The sequence below is a fragment of the Aplysia californica genome, unplaced genomic scaffold (genome assembly GCF_000002075.1).
Source record: "Aplysia californica isolate F4 #8 unplaced genomic scaffold, AplCal3.0 scaffold00182, whole genome shotgun sequence".
In the NCBI taxonomy this organism is placed as follows: domain Eukaryota; kingdom Metazoa; phylum Mollusca; class Gastropoda; order Aplysiida; family Aplysiidae; genus Aplysia; species Aplysia californica.
In genome coordinates, this window is record NW_004797452.1 from 469377 (window position 1) to 485803 (window position 16427).

Consider the following 16427-nt stretch of genomic DNA (forward strand, 5'->3'; position numbering starts at 1 on the left):
ACAGATAAATAGAGAGAGAGAGAGAGAGAGAGAGATATTTAATATGGAGAGAAAGATAGATATGAGAGAGAGAGAGATAGAGAGAGAGAGATAGAGAGAGAGAGATAGAGAGAGAGAGAGAGAGAGATAGAGAGAGAGATAGAGAGAGAGATTTCTGTTGCCAAAGGAAGCTTAAAAAAGGACGTGTATTACTGTATTACTCTTCTCAAGCATGCTGCAAACACATTCCTTCTTGCCTCGGCCTGTATCTCATCTTTTTACATCTTCTGTCTGTCTGTCTGTTTTTTCCCCAAACCCTCTAATGACACCCCGGTTTTGTGTAGTTAACAATCAGTTGGCAAGTGGGTGGTTGGCGGGTGCTCTGGTGTGGTTTGCTTTTTCTTTCCTATCAAACATCTATCGTCTTTATCTCCCCTCCTTCTGTTTTGTGTTTGTTACTCTCTTGTAACACCTTATCATCGGGACGTATATGACCTTAATATGTTGCAAGTGCCGTAAAACTCTTACTAGTGTGGTTGGCGGGTGCTCTGGTGTGGTTTGGTTCTTCTTTCCTATCAAACGTCTATCGTCCTTATCCCCCCTTCTTCTCTTTTATGTTTGTTACTCTCTTGTAACACCTCTAATCTTCTGGCGCTCATATGACCTTATGCAGTCGCGAGCGCCGTAAAACCTCTACTAAAGATAAAACTAAAACTCTTACTAAAACTAAACTAAATCAGTTGACACAATGACAACCGTGGTGTGCCAGATAGATAGATCAATATATTAATGTATATAGTTACAATAACTGAACGAGGAGGAGAAGAAAAGCACACCAACATTCTCATGAACCATCCGTCCTTAGTCCTATCCTGAACATTTCTCGAATAATTTAGCGTGTTGAGGTCGATGACCTCTGAACTCCGAATACGTGAAAGGAATAGGAGCACTTTCTGTTGTTTGTTTTTTGTTTTTTCTTTTTATGTCTGTTTATTTTTCAAGTCAGTCTATGAACCGCGCTTGATACACGAGGTGACATCAGCTTTAGAGTTCCTTTTCTGGATGTTGCAAATTTTCCCTGCAACTAAGAAAAATTAAACGTTCGCAAATATACGCAAATCGATAAGTCTGTGTTTGCTGAAAATTAATTGGCGATGGCACCTTTCTGGCCTGTTGTCAAGCACAGGCTCTGTTTTCTTTCCCAATACTTACACCAGAGCGCGCTCCGTTATTCCAGGCGGTGTCGTTCTGGACTGCGGAGCGGATGGTCCTAGTTCGAATCCCAGACTGGGTGTTCTTGGACTCGGGTCGTTTTGTGGAGGTTTAAAAAGGCTCTCAGTCCGCTTGCCTCGGTCTTATCCGAGACGGACGTTAAATTCGGAGGCACCTGCTCATAAATAGCCAGATATTGGTAAAGGGGGCATTATACAATAATGACGAATTTGCTGACCTGTTGTTGTTTTTTTACACCAGGATTTTGATATTGTTAGTGGTGAGTCACGGCGGCGAGGCACGACTTTCTTACCCAGCACTCTTAACAGGGTTTTGATATAATCTGTTGATGGTGATTCCGGCGAGGGTGTATTCAAGAAGTATCACTCTTGCTTGTGTCATGGTTGATGGGAATATTAATATTAGTCGTTAATGTGATCTTTTGCAGGCTTGCCAACTATCCCTGATACAGCGATTGGGAGTTTGAGAAGAGATTACATACACTACACAAAAACCAGTCCCACTTGATGTAATTTTGTTCGTTGTTATGCAATCTGGTGTAATTACGTTGGGTATTCTTGGTTGAGTTATGAAAAGTTGGCAATCCTGTCTTTTGTAAAAATACGACGTCTTTGCGATTTGTCCAGACTTGGACCAATTGGAATCGAGTTGTGGATTCTTCCACTTGATCGAGCTCGTAACAAGGTGGGGGGGGGGGGGGGGGGTAGGGCGAGAGTCGGTGAGGGCGGCAGTGGGGAACCAGCGCGACTCGCCTTGTACCAGCATCCTGACATTCCTTAGCGCAGTGCTTCATGAAGCCTCGGCGTCTATCGATCTCGTAGACTGGCGTGTCGGCGCCCGCTATTGCTAGCCCTCTCCACAATCACCCAGACAGAAATAGCAACTTAAAGAGTTGGTAAAAGTTGGCAGAGACACGATTGATTGATTGATTCTGCTCCACAATCGAACCTTAAATGAGAAACTCTATACTCGTGAGTTCTTGAGGTTTAAAAAAAAATTTTCTTCTCCATCTTCTTACCGTTCTTTCTTATGATCTGCCTCCCTCCTTTTTGTCACCTAAAATGACACTAAGTAAACCTGCTAATTTGCTATTTTTTCTTCTTCTGTTGTGTCTTTGTTGGCTCTTCCTTAACCCAAGTAACAATGATTTTGTATTCAAGGTTATGTTTTTTAAGTTTTTAATTCTCTTTGGGTTGGTTGTCATCTGAGTTGTCAGTTAGGAAATCAGGGTATGTTTCAACTTCAGCACGTAGTAAAAAAAAATTATTTGGTCTTCTCTTGGATTTGGTAGAGAAGTTTTATATTTTCTTCCTGTGCCAAGCACATTAGTAATAAGTGTGTCTCCCAAATTAATACAATTTAGATCATTTTAGAGCAGGCTGCTTCAACTGTGTCTTTCAGGGCCACTTGTGGGCTGTGGGATACTTTCCTGGCCCAGACTAATGGCGAGAATACTTGGTAAACTGTTTTTTTATTGTGGAAATTCAACTTCTGTTCTTTTCATGCAAGGGAAAATGTCTGGCTATTATTACAATGCAGACACTGGTGGGATTTACCTTCTGCTCGAAAGGAAAGCTGCTTCTAAAATGCCGACAGTGTGCTGATACGAGCATCACACTTTTCTTTCTTATTGTTATGTAGAACTGCCTCTGCTATAGTTTGTGAGGTATTTTATAGGAAAACCCGAAGTGAATGTTCAGTTGTTTTTTAAAATCCTACATCACTGAAATAAAGAGATATATATACTTCCAGAGCACAACCGTATTGATAAATTGACATAACAATGTGTATTTCCAGATGGAGAAACTGGTTAAAGAAATGCAGCAATCGAAGTCGGGTGTCCCTGTTCGCACCCAGACAAGGTTTCTCGCTTCCATTCCTTCTGTTTTCAGTGGTAAGTGCTGCTTTCCCTTTGTTTGTGTTACAAACTTAAATTTCCTCAGTTCTTCTGCATTTATAAATTAAATTGTGCTAAATATGGAGGATGATAAGATGTTCAGTGATTATTTATTTCTTCTTTTTTTTCTTCTTTTTTTTTTCTAACTTTTTTGTTGCTTCCTTTTTTCTCCCTCTTCTCCACCGTTTTTCTCTCTCTTTCTGAATCTGTCCTAAACCACCCGCCTGTCTTTCTGTGTTTCTCTCTCTCATGTCACTATTATATCGCGCTTTCATGGTGTGGTGCATCATTAATCAAACTAGTAATCTATGTGCAATGGAAGTTATGGCAGGACTTTGCAGAAGAAAAACATTTGAGTAATGTCCTTCTCATACAGACAATGATTTTTTTTTTGTCGGCTGGTTGTGAATTCTAATAGTTGGTCAATACAACTATACTGTGCATGAGGTGAGTATCCAATGAAAGTGCTAAATATTTTTAATTGCTGTGGCTTAATCATTTTGAATCCAGAGTATATGATCTTTTAAAGTCCGGTAAAAAAGGTGAATGCTTTCCTGTAACCTCCTCTTTAATTCTGATCAACTAAAGTTCCCTGACTTTATAAAAATTTACCTTCTGTTTACCCAAATTTACTTGTACCCAGGCTTCATTGTCGTTTGGCCGCTGCTCTTTAGAAGTGTGTTAACTTGATTTACAGATGATCAAGTTGGGCATTTCTGCTCTTGCCCAACCTTGCTCCTTATCAGTTGTTTTAAATTTACCTTACTTTACTTTTTGCTCCTAGGGAGTGACTTAATTCACTGGCTGTCTAATCGCCTGAAGATCAGTGAAGAGGAACACACGGAGGCCGTGAAGTTGGCTGTTCTTTTGTGCCATTATGGATACATCTTTCCTGTTGCCGATTCACGAAACCTAACAGTGAAGGAGGATGCATCTTTGTATCGATTTCAGGTAGTTTGTTAACGAGTTTTAAATATTTAGTCTAGAGTAGACATAGGTTGCCTATTTTGAAAACTCACACTTTGAATTGTGTTAGGCTGTGCAGCTTTGAAAAACAGATTTGAAGTCTTTGGATAACAAAATGTCTTGATCCGCATTCGTTCATTCAGCATGAGAAAAGTCAAGTCGAAGGTGAAAAGTGAAACTAGATAAATATGAAGGTTCTTAAATCCTTGGTTGTTTTAAAAACAGTAGATGTTTAACTTTAGGTATGAATTGAAACATAGTATTTTCTTTTATGCTACATTGTGAAGGTGAAAAAAGGATCTCAGATCTATATCTCATACTACTGGCAGTCATTAGCTGTTTATCAGTGTGGATTGTGCTGATGTATGGTTGTTTACTTTGAGTAAGAAGAGAAAGTTTTCTTATCCTGACATTTTCTTCTTTTCATAGTATGGAATTTTTCAAATTGAGGCTATCAGCTGGTACATTGTTTTTTGTAAACATGAATATATCTTCTGTTTCAACTGGTACTTAGCTTTGCTGTTTGGTCAAATACTCAGCTGTATTCAACATCTATATTCTTAGTTGTTATGAAAAGCATCATAAGAGCTGAATGACAAAACGAAAGTAGAACTTTACAGTGCTAATGAAGACAACTGAATCAGCAATATATATTTCAATGTAAGCAAACAACCAGTCAAAGAACATCAAAGGGGAAAAAATCTATAGTATAGGAAATGTGAGGTAGGAATGTTTATGGAAGACTTTCATCCTTCTAAAATGAAAATATAATATAATTCATGGAAGATTTTATTAACTAGACTAACTTCTTATAATGAGTTTTTGAGATAATCGTTTTACTCTGTGCATTAAAAAAACCAAACAAACGGAAACCATGATTGCAGAAATTAATATTCATTTACTTTAAGGAGCTCTTTGAAATTCATAGGAGCATTGGTATGATAACTTTCCTTTATTTTCATGAGTAACAATTATAGTTAAAATTTAAGTTGTGAATTCTGATGTGCATGCTTTCATTGCATTGTACTTCACTCCTGATATTGACAACAGTAAAATGTGTTACGATATGCACTACCATCACACAACTTTTGGTTGTGATCATCGTCACTTCGACACCTACCACCAGCATTTGTTGAAAAGTTTGAATAAAAGCAAGATATTTCAATGGCCCACACCTTTTTAAAAGAAAAACACATGAACTAAAGAAATGCCAACATTGTTGTTATTGATATTGGAATAATCCCAGGAATGTACTAAAGGTTCCATGCTATGTGTGGTAATATACATGCGTTAATACAGGATCTGTGCTGGTACAGTCAGATAACAAGCATAAGGCAGGAAATAATGATTGTGTACTTTTACAAATATTTGTATTTCTTTGCCGTGATTGATATAAGGCTGCGAGTCATCCAATTTGATTATAAATCACCATGCCAATTTCGTAGTGTAATCATAAAAAAATTACAAAGAAAATTCAGTTCCCAACAAGTCTAAATGAACTAAATATGCATACTACTTTTTTGTATCATCTTATTGACTTTATGTAGCATTTCGTGCTAGTCAATTCTTTATGTGCACTTTTCTGATTCAGCTACAGGTGTTTGTTTCAATGCCAGTTATATACGAGCTTTCTCTCTTTTTCATTTGTTCAGTTGCCAGTCATACATTCCCTTCAGCTCTTGCTGTCACCTTTGGAAAAATTTGCTTTTACTTCCAACATCCAAATATATATGTGTGTCTTTTTATTATTTTCTATTATTTCAATGTTGAAACTTAAGTACAACTACTTTTATTGAATTATGGAATTACTTTTTGAGTTCTTATTGCCTGAAAGCACTTGATTTTTATTACACCTTGTGTGCTCATGATTCATTAAGAGAGACATGCATCTGTTTTAAATCAGTTCATCCAGTGTGTTATAATTTTCCTAGGCGAAACAGATGTATTCATTGCTTTTGACTATTGTACAACTTTTGCTTGTTGGTTATATTTTATTCTTTTGACCCACATTTGCAGTTTGCACAGTTTTTCTCTTCGTTGGAATAACGCTTTCCCCCTCTTTTTTTCCTTTTATGATTCTCACAGAATCCTACCTACTGGCCTTCTCAAAATATGGAGCCTGATAATGTTTCTTATGGTCTGTATTTTACTCTTTGTATGTTTATGTGTATGTATGTTATGTATGTATGTTATTTACGTAGTGCAAAATGTCGGGGGTTATTTGTTTTGTGTTCAGTTTATGTTCACAGAATTGCTTCTTAATAGAGTTTTATGTTATGCAAAAAGTTTGTTAATTTCAGTATTCCTCCAAATGTATATAAAAAAATGAAAGTGCAAAATTCAGTAGCAGTGATTTGAAGAGGGGCATATATGAGGCAGTAGTTGGCAATAAAAAAACAGCAACCCAAGAGAAAAATTGAAAGAGTAGCTACCTACTCATGTGATTATGTAGCCCACTTGATATGAATTTTCTCTGTGTGTGTGTTCGTGTTGTTTTTCTGAATGAGGAAGGGTATAGGTAAATGATTTGATTAAATATTCATGAGTGTATAAATGTGCAATGAACTTCTACTTTATTTCAAAGGCTGTTTTATTTATACTCTCCATATGTCCTGTCTTTTGGTTTGTACTTACTATGCATTAATGTCACTAACATGTTCTGATTGTCTGGAGTTTTTCTGGGTTTTTCTTCTGTGAAAACTTGTTTTACGTTTTTTAAATTTACCTGCTTTTGTGTCAGGATGTGACATCAATTATTGCTGATATTCTACTGTAAAATATATTTGCTTTGCTCATCATATATATATGTTAATGTACTCTTTCGATACATCAGTGTCTGTGTAGCAGCATAATATAGAAATCTAATACTTTATGTTAATGTTAAACCCCTGGCTGATTAGTCAACATGACATGTATTTCTTTACTTTTCAGCAATTCATTTAGTGAAACGTAACTCTCGAAACAAGCAAAAGCATGGCCTTGATGATTATGAACAGGTAAATTGTCATTATTTGTTTGCAGTTCACCTTGTATCCTCAAAGTGTTGTGAGTTACCCCCCCCCCCCGGGACAGTGCCACTGACTGTAGTGTCTTTAGGTCATTCCCAAAGGGGGGACATTTCTCGTTCAAGCACAGTAGAATTGTAAATGGGCTGATTCATCATGTCACGCTCAAAACTGTGCCTGATCTGCAACAGGGAACTGCTGCTTTTTCTTTCCTAATCCTTACTATTGTCATTTTCCTCTACTTCTTTTATATATGTTTGTCACTCTTGTGACCTGCTATTTGTGGGGTGCCTTGATAGTCGAAGCAGACTTTGTGCTGTTGAAGCTAGACAGGTGAGCAGAGTAAGTCTGATTCCCTGTAAGGACTCTCTATTGACACCCACCCCTTGGCGCTCATATGACCTTATGCAGTTGCGAGGGCCGTAAAACCCTCTATTAAAAGAATAAATAAATAGAAGTGTTGTGTCAAAACGGCACTGGGCTACTTTTAGTCCTCACTTCCCTTTGTTTGACTCAAGTGATACTGCAGTCCTTGACTCCTCAGACTGGGCCAATACTGACTGTGTTGGCAATTTTTAGCACACATTAAAAAAATGTCTCTACTGATTTGTTGAAGTTTTATAAGATGACATGTGGAATATCTTTGTTTGAAACAATTAAATAGATTACGATTAAAGTACAGAAACGGGTTAGAGATGGCCAGTGCCCTGTGAGGAAAATATATGTGACTAGGCCTGGATGAACTAGAACTGTTGACGGAAATATACGCCACTGGGGCTGTAAGCGTTAATTGGCAAAATGTTTGGGGTTTTTCTTAGCTCACGAGCACATCATAGGTTTTGGGGTTGTTGTTTTTTTCTTTTCTTCTGAACCTTCAAGAACTTTGTCATTCTTACTAGAATAGTCTTTGGATGTGTAAGTGTTGTGTGCCGATATGATTGTGAGTATGTTTGTGTGAGCCTGTTTTTGTGTGCTTATTTGTATACCTTTGCAGGGCTAGATTTGTTGGAGTATATGATATATGTTGGGGTACCGGGGTGGGCAGACCTGCCAAGTATCTGATAAAATCGAAACGCTCTGATATTTTTTGTACCCGTGGAAGAACTCCGTTCGGATTTGCTTAAAATCCTATATTTTTTTCCCTTGAATTCTGTATCCACCGATCGTATGCCCATTTTTAATTGCATTTTTTTTTCCAAAATTTTTTTGACTTGTTATAAATGACGCAATAATATGCACATTTTTATCTGTGCGTATTTGCCATCCATGATTATTTGCCACTTTGGTTTGATGCATCAGCCTAATCTACTGAGGTTCTGGAGACTCCAATTTTTTTCTCCAAATTCTGAAATTTTTAAAGAGGAATTTGAGGAAAACTCCTATTTTCGGTCATGGAGTGGCTGGAAGGTCTGGTTGATAGTTCAAAATGTAGTATCATTTTGTAGCAAATAGTTATATGTACTTTTTAATGGGTGCAGGCAGATAATTTTGAGCGGTTTTGGGCCCAGACATGAATTTTTTTTCTTTGCATATTCTGATAGTTCCATCTTTGGCTTGACTTATACATTGCCAAATTATATCAAAATCCGGCCACGTATGTGTAATTACCACGCATTCCGACTTTTAAACGCGTTTTTCTCAAAACTGTGTTTTCAGCATTATCCAGTCACTATTTTCTTAATCATTTTATTTATGTATTAAGGTATTTTCGTCCAACTTGGCATGTGTGTGTACTTCAACATGTTTCACAGGTTACTGAAGAATTAGATTCAGGGTACACATGCTATTATTGCATTTTTTATTATTATTCTAACTTACCCACCCCCACCTATTTTTTTAATCATCTGAGTTTTGAGTTGCGCTGCCACTTTAAAACATCATACAGATATATTTTCTCCTGTCAGTGACCTGTGGCAACATGTCTACTTGGGGAAATAAAAAGGAAAGTTGGACTAACCTTTCAAAATTTAAAAAAAACGATTTTAGTAAGAAAATTTTACCCCTACCATGAGAAGGCAAAACACCCAGTATGGCTGCCATTTCCATGTCAACATGAAGAGTTAAATTTTAGAGAATTTTACATATATGGATTCTCAACACCACATCCTAAGGTATACAAAAGGGGCACTCCTAAAGCGTTTTTCTCAGTAATGAAGAAAATGGATTTAAAAAAGGTAGCCTGCCCTTGGTTGTTATGTAATGTTTGTATTTAAAAGAGATGTGTGTGTGAGTGTGTCTGCCAGTGTGTGTGTGTGTGTGTGTGTGTGTGTGTGTGTGTGTGCCTGTTTGTGTGTGTGTGTGTGTGAGTGTGTGTATGTGTGCACGTTCATGCGTACTTGTGTCTTTGTTAATTTAAGATGATGTCCCTCTGTATTATTTCAGGCTAGTTTAGCAAAGCTGAATACGATGCTATGTGATAAGTGGGACTTCATTGTCACTCAGGCTCAAGCCCAAGTAAAGTAAGGCTCATTGTTTTTTGTCTTAGTCAGAAATTTGAGAAAATGAAGAAAAATGTACATGTTTCTCGATGAAATGGTATGGGTGTTTTTTGTTTTCTTGAAAGTTGGTGTGGGGAGAAAGGAGCAGTCAGTGTAGATAGTATTTTTACTGATTTTTACTAGTTCAACTTCTGCACAAGGGCCATTGCGTCATGAGAATCTTAAATCAGCATATATACTTAAGACAAAACTGAAGGCAATGAGGCCAGGGTAGACCCAGATCAACCTACTTAGAGAGCCTAGACAGATGGTTGATGGGTAAAAGTCAGGATAATGTAGTTTTCTGAGAGCATTCAAGTAAAGGAATGAATGGTAAACGATGATCGCTGATGTCTATCTGAAATCTGGCACTTGATGATACTTGACAAACTACATTAAAAAACACATTTTAAAAAACATGTATTCAATTTGGCAAAACATGAAAAAATCCTCTTAAGTCACACTGTTCTAATGTGTCGAAGAGCTGGGCAGCCCTGTGATAAAAAATTTATGTGGATAGTCTGAAGACGTAGATTGTATCCTAGTATAGAGCCTGGACTGTGACCGGTAATGGTCACAAATAGCTGTGTGTGATACTTGAACTTTTGTCACCTAGAGATTAGCATGAAATTTTGATGGGCTTTGTTTTTTCCTTTTCAGAATTGCCAAAGAAAGAAAAAGAACGGATAAAGCGATTTTGGACAGTCAGGAGCGAGCTTTCTGGAGAATACACAGGCCTCCAGTAAGTTAGAGGCCAAATAGTGTGTATGTTCTTGTACTTGTTTGTTCACTCAATGAATGTTTGAACGTTTTGTATGCTGCCTGTGTTGAGTATTATTGAATGACATCTTGATGGCCATTGGCATGAACCATCCAACTCTGAATTTTGGTTTTATGTGTTTATGGTTGCCAGGAATCCCCCCAGTAGACTCCATGTCTATTTATATCCCAGTTATCAGACCATTATGAATGTGCCAGCCACTTGTGCAGTTGGAATATGTATGCCCCATCGCCACTTTAAAAAAAATTATGTTTTTTTTTCTTTCTTTTGTAACAATCAATGTCTCCAGACTTAATCTTTGGGATTTAGGCCTTTGATACGTTGTTTACAATGTTGGTAATTTTTTGCCACCAAAGTGTTTCGGCAAGTTCTGTTAGAGGGGTTCTTTGTGCACATGTTGACTAAGTTGATGTTACCTTTTATATAGAAGTTTGGCTTATGGGATAAAAAAAATTTTTGTTTTGTTTTCGGGGGGGGGGGGGGGGGGGGGGGATTCATGAATAACATCAGGTAGATCTACTTGGAATAAAAGGCATTATTACTAGAAAAGAAAATATGGGAATAGAATTTAGATATCAGTTCCTAATTGCTGCATTTTGCATCTTATGATTAGTTTCTTTACTGCAAGTTCACTGGGAGTGACAGTGTTTCAACAAGTGTTCAATTTTTGCTTGATGAACTCTTTTCACATGCAGCTGTTTTGAAAAGAGAGAGTTGTTTTTCTATCCCAAGTATTTATGAAAATTTTAATGGTGTTATCCATACTTATATCTTCAGCCTGGGAGCATCAAAACATTGGATGAAGGTTCGAAAAGAAATTTTCAACCTATGCAAATGGCTGCAAGACGCAGGAAAAATAAAGATCTACTTCAAAAAGAGGTACACTTAATCTTGGTATCTCCAAGCGGCGCGGCTAAAGTGCCGTCAGTACGTTAAGCCGCCCTCGGCGGCTCGAGAACCGATCTTCAATTTTAGCTTAGATTCTATTCCAATCCACATATCCATGTTAAAATAAAGGTCATAATATAATGTTAACTTCCGGGTCAAGCATTTCCACTGAAAATCAGAAGTCTAGATTTCGTTTTGAAACGCGATTTCGTAGTTTATTCGACTTTGTTTTATCGCGATGCCAAAATTATAGCCCAGACACCAGTCTTAGTAATTTTACACAACTAAATTTATCATTATTTTGCCCACTAAAGAAGTGTAGGACTCTTTTTTATAATATTGATACGATTGGACTCATATTGCCAATGCACTGTTGTTGAAAAATCAATATTTTTGAGTGCCAGATCTAGAAAGTCTAGGTCTAGATCTAAATTGTCAAAATAGTTTTTTCTCCCCAAAATCAGTACTTTTTGATGAAATTGCACAAAAAGTGCCACTCAAGACATGTATAGGTTTATTCCAAATGCAATTCTGAATAATTCCATATAAGATACGAGTGGTTTTTTTCTGTTTGTGATCGTTTTTCAAGATTATAACATTAAACAATTTTTTTTTCAATATCGGATGTTATGATCCAAATGTACAAATATTATGGAATGTATGTAAATAACTGCCAACTTTTCAATATTTTCCAGTTCTATATTCATTTATGGTTATTTTGATGTATCATTTGACTAGGTGCAAGCATATTTTTTGAGTTTCACCAAAGATTATAAAGTTTTTATTTTCAAATTTTATCCGCAAAATTGTGTTGCATAATCGCCTCTTACAGGAACCAAAGTTGAAAAATACGTAAAAATAAACATTACAGATGTATTCTACAGTCCATACTGAAAATATTGGTAAATAATATGTTGATATTTATTTGAATTTGTGGCCCCAAAGACCTTTTAACTGCCCACTAGTCATCATCTCATTCGCCCTCTCGAAAAAAAATTCGTCCACAAGCCGAAAATAATACGCAGCGAATGAGTTAAAACTGTTATTTTAAAAAATTCATATACTGTAGAATTTATTGAAGAAGTGGGCTATTTGTTTTACTCGTCATCAATATAGATTTTCTTACTGAAGCTTTTGTCGTAGAATATGAACAAACCGTTTGAAAATGTTTAGTTCACAGCTGAGCTTACATAAACTGTTTCTTCCACAGCTTCAGTATTTACGACATGCCATCACCATATGTCGAGTGAAAACCTCAAAAGCTATTGAAGGGTGAGCTTATAAGCTGACAAGTTATTTGTTTGGGTTTTTTTTGTTTTGTTATTAAAAGATTATTGATGTGCATTTATATTTAATGATATGATTTCAAGTAAAAGCAGAAAGTTGTAATATTATTCTACATGGACAAAAAAATGGATCTAGTAGTTATGGATGTTGCAAACATTGTTTTGATAGGATGATGTAAGATGAGAAGGTCCCAGTGGGCAATTGTTTTTATGTACTGAAAAGAAACAGGAGGTCATTAAAGGCAGTGACTGGCAGAGAATAAAAGGCAGATCAACATTTGTTAATGAGGTATCACATAATCAGGTATTTTTCTCATACGCATATTTTAATGTAAATGGCTGATTTAATAAAATAATATTAATAGTTTCATATTTAGCTGATGGCGCCTGATGGTCATCTGTGACTTAGCGTTGGTAGTGTAACAGTATCTTGAATTTTCATAGAATTATATAGAGCTAGGTTTAGTGATGAAAGTTTGTTTTCATGATGTATATCCAAGTGAGGTCTGGAAGATTCATTTATTGTGGTTCTGAGTTTCTGTATGTTGACTATTACAAAGAGTAAAGTTTCCTTGATGTACTCAGTTTATGAAAATAGCAGTATTATTAAAGTACTTTCTTTTTGTTTGTTTTAGCTTGAAGAATTTCACAGATCTGCACCATGAACTGGATCCGATGGTGACACCCCCACTACCTTCAAATCCCTGGATATCTGATGATACAACTTTCTTTGAAATATGCGAAGACAGGCATGACTTTTTGTCACTCTTTTGTAAATGTTCTATTTTTGTCATTTTTTCCCCCCCTTGCTTTCAAACTTAAATGTTTCGCAATCCTTGAAGAGTTTCCCTTTCGTGTTGATAAGTGTGGATACGAAGAAAAAAGTCACAGATACTTAAGCATATTTAAGGGAAAGCCTCATTGATTTAACCAAAGTATTGCCAATTTGTTGCAGATTCAGGTTTTTAACTAGATCTGAAATTCTTCATTTTTGTCTAATTCAGTCAGACACTGTGTTTAAAATTCTAAGCTTGACAGCAAATGAAATAGATGTCCACCTCATATAATTGAGTTTTTCATAAAATGTGAAATCTTTAGCATTTGAAAAAAATGAATGTTTCTTTCCATTCAGTACATATGAAATTTATCTTTCTTTTTACTGAAATTCAAATGAGTTATTAGTGTGTATAATGGTTTCAGTGCCCCATTCAACACTGTTACAGAGATGTCAATCTTCCCAATTGTGGCGGGAGACTCCAGAAAAATGAGTCAATCTCCCGGCCATGGCCATCTACCGATTTTCCTTATTTTTGCCCAATTTTGCTGGATCTTTCTAAAAATCATGAATAAATATGACCATTAATAAAGTAATGGAGTGGTCTCCCATTCGTGTTAAGAAAGGAGGCTAGCTACGGAGTAGCTAATCCGCGAAGCAAGGCCCATAGTTGCTATACGAGATAGGTCTATCACTATACTATACCATAGTAATTATAGTGACTGCCATAAAAGTAATTGAGCAGTGTTTCATTCATGCGAACAAAGGGGGCTAACTAGAGTGGCAAATCTGCGAAGCAATGGTTCCGCGAAGCTAGGCCTGTAGATTATTAATAAATGGTTGATTGGGTCTCGGGCGCGTACCTTTACTACCTGAGTGATGACAACCATTAAAATCCACTGCTTCATGTATGACCCATTGGTACGTAGGGTTAATAATTCAGCTTAAGTCTTAAAGGATAGATCTAGAGCTTTAAATATTGGTAATTAGCATTTAATACATTATCATCTTTTTTTTGTTACATTTCTAGTACAACAGTGATAGTACCTGCGAAACCGCTTGATTTTGAAATCTTCCCATTTATTAAAATTACCCCTTTAAAATTTTGGCTCATCTTCCTAAAATCTATCCTGGCAGGTTGGCATCACCGCTGTTAGGTTATTTAAGAGACGGGACCACCGGATTTAATGCTGATCTCTGACAAAATAGGAGCCGACAGTTTTGAGAGCCTTGATAAATCCACAAAACAACTTGAGTTCAAAAGTGTGTTGGGGATCTGAACAAGTATCCTGTGCTCCATGGCTCAGCGTGGTTCTGTACTGAATAAATATGTTACATTGTAATGAACTTATAACATTCTTTTGCTAGTTGTTCCGTAAAAGATTTGACTACCTTATTATCACCTTTCAATTATAATTCCAATATTTCTCTTTTGCAGCACTGAAATTCCAACAGAACAACGGGTAAAGAAATGGTCCTACAGTTTGAGAGCATTACTTGCAGATCCAAGAGGGAAAACTGAGTTTGAGAACTTTCTAAAGAAAGAGTACAGTCATGAAAATTTCCGTTTCTGGAAGGCTTGTGAAGACTTGAAGTTCTGCCCCCAGTCTGGGTTACCGGCCTGTATACAGAAAATAGCCGAGTATGTAGTTGTTCTTTAAAAATTAATGATAACTTGTGTAGGTTTTTTTTTCTCCCCAGGTCTTTTGGGTTCTCTTTTTTATATTTATTACTTCAGGAGGGGATAAAAAAAGAAAGGGGAGGGGAATCTGTATGACTTAGTGTTTTAGTGGTTGGAGTACTTTCCCAGTCTTATTTATATAGGGGTACTTGTGCAGTGATCTCAGACGTTGTGTCCTTGAGAAAGACACTTTACCCGAATTTTCCTCACTTCACCCAGGTGGAAATGGGTACCCGGCTATGGAAAGCGAAAGATGTTGTCAGTTTGTTTGTGTTTGAGTGCTTAATCAGCTGCTTGCACTGTATGCTTCCCGGGAAGCTGAGAATGTTTCAGAGTGTTCTATGGTCTGCTCTGGTAATAATATAGTGTAAAGCGCATAGAGCCTGCTGTTGAGCGGGGATATGCACTGTACAAATGCTATTTATTATTATTATTAATAGCATGCACACTGGGTTACAAGAAAAGCAAATTCTTATGCGAATGTGCTATTTAGTGAATCATGAAGATAAGTTATCCTGAGTCAATATTCTGTCGAATTTCATGGATTGATTTGAACCACCTTACACCTGATCTCCAGTGGTGGGTTCCATTATTGAGCTGATCTGAGCATGAGTTGTGAAGTTTTTCATCTAAGAACCTGAAAAAGCAGCCACTGTTTTGAGATAGATCACCTATTAAAATTACTCATCATTTTTATTGACCAATTATTTATCTCTCATGTCCTGCTTCTTTGTACTGACTACTTGTGTGAAATGTCGGATAAAATCATCTTCAATTATGATTTGCTTTTTATTATGTACTAAATGGTTCAATTAATGGAAAATTAAAATTTGTACCTTTTATTTGTGTTTTTCTATGCGGTTGAGTAGCAGAGAGTAGCTCTGGAAAATTCAGAATTTAAAATATTGTCTTACTAGTTTTGTATCAGCTTTTTGTATGATGCCGTCATGAACCCATCTTTGTGAGGCATATTAATATGCTTCACTCCATCTTTGTGATGCATACTAACATGCTTCACAAAGTTGGTTCATATCGGTAACTATGTCGAACCAATTAAAAATCCTTTTGTTTTTCTGTATGTAACAGAGAGTTCCTCACCCCTGGATCACATCATGAAGTTAACATTGACAGCAAGTGTAGCGAAGAGGTTCAAAGAAACATGAAATTGGCAAAGCCAAGCAGGTAATGGTCTAGCAAGTAAACTTTTGTTTTCATTATCTGATAGTTCAGTTTGCTTGAACACTTCGGTATAGATGACCATCTCTCCAAGTAATTCTGCTGCTTGAAGAGTGCTTTTCTTGTAATATCCGATGTTTTGGACAGCAAACCTTTCATTTTGATCCTCATTAATGGGAGTCTAAACTATGAGAGCACCAAAGGAAGTTGTTTGCTCAATGCAGCTTATTTATTAGAATTTTTAAAGTTGTTTTGAAAATATGTATTTGGGAGCAGAAAGATC

General features: G+C 36.6%; 1 protein-coding gene across 3 annotated transcripts in view; it reads left to right on the forward strand.

The window, feature by feature from the left end:
- Nucleotides 1–16427, forward strand: part of LOC101854412 (regulator of G-protein signaling 7) — a 49595-nt gene that overhangs the window by 18538 nt on the left and 14630 nt on the right. For all 3 annotated transcript variants that reach the window (XM_013082573.2, XM_005098412.3, XM_035969777.1), the window contains exons 2-12: nt 3010–3106; nt 3894–4060; nt 6161–6212; nt 7007–7071; nt 9463–9539; nt 10218–10299; nt 11116–11217; nt 12437–12498; nt 13148–13261; nt 14726–14929; nt 16055–16150. In XM_013082573.2, coding sequence (XP_012938027.1) covers nt 3010–3106; nt 3894–4060; nt 6161–6212; nt 7007–7071; nt 9463–9539; nt 10218–10299; nt 11116–11217; nt 12437–12498; nt 13148–13261; nt 14726–14929; nt 16055–16150 — 1118 coding nt within the window. The remainder of the gene's footprint in view (nt 1–3009; nt 3107–3893; nt 4061–6160; nt 6213–7006; nt 7072–9462; nt 9540–10217; nt 10300–11115; nt 11218–12436; nt 12499–13147; nt 13262–14725; nt 14930–16054; nt 16151–16427) is intronic.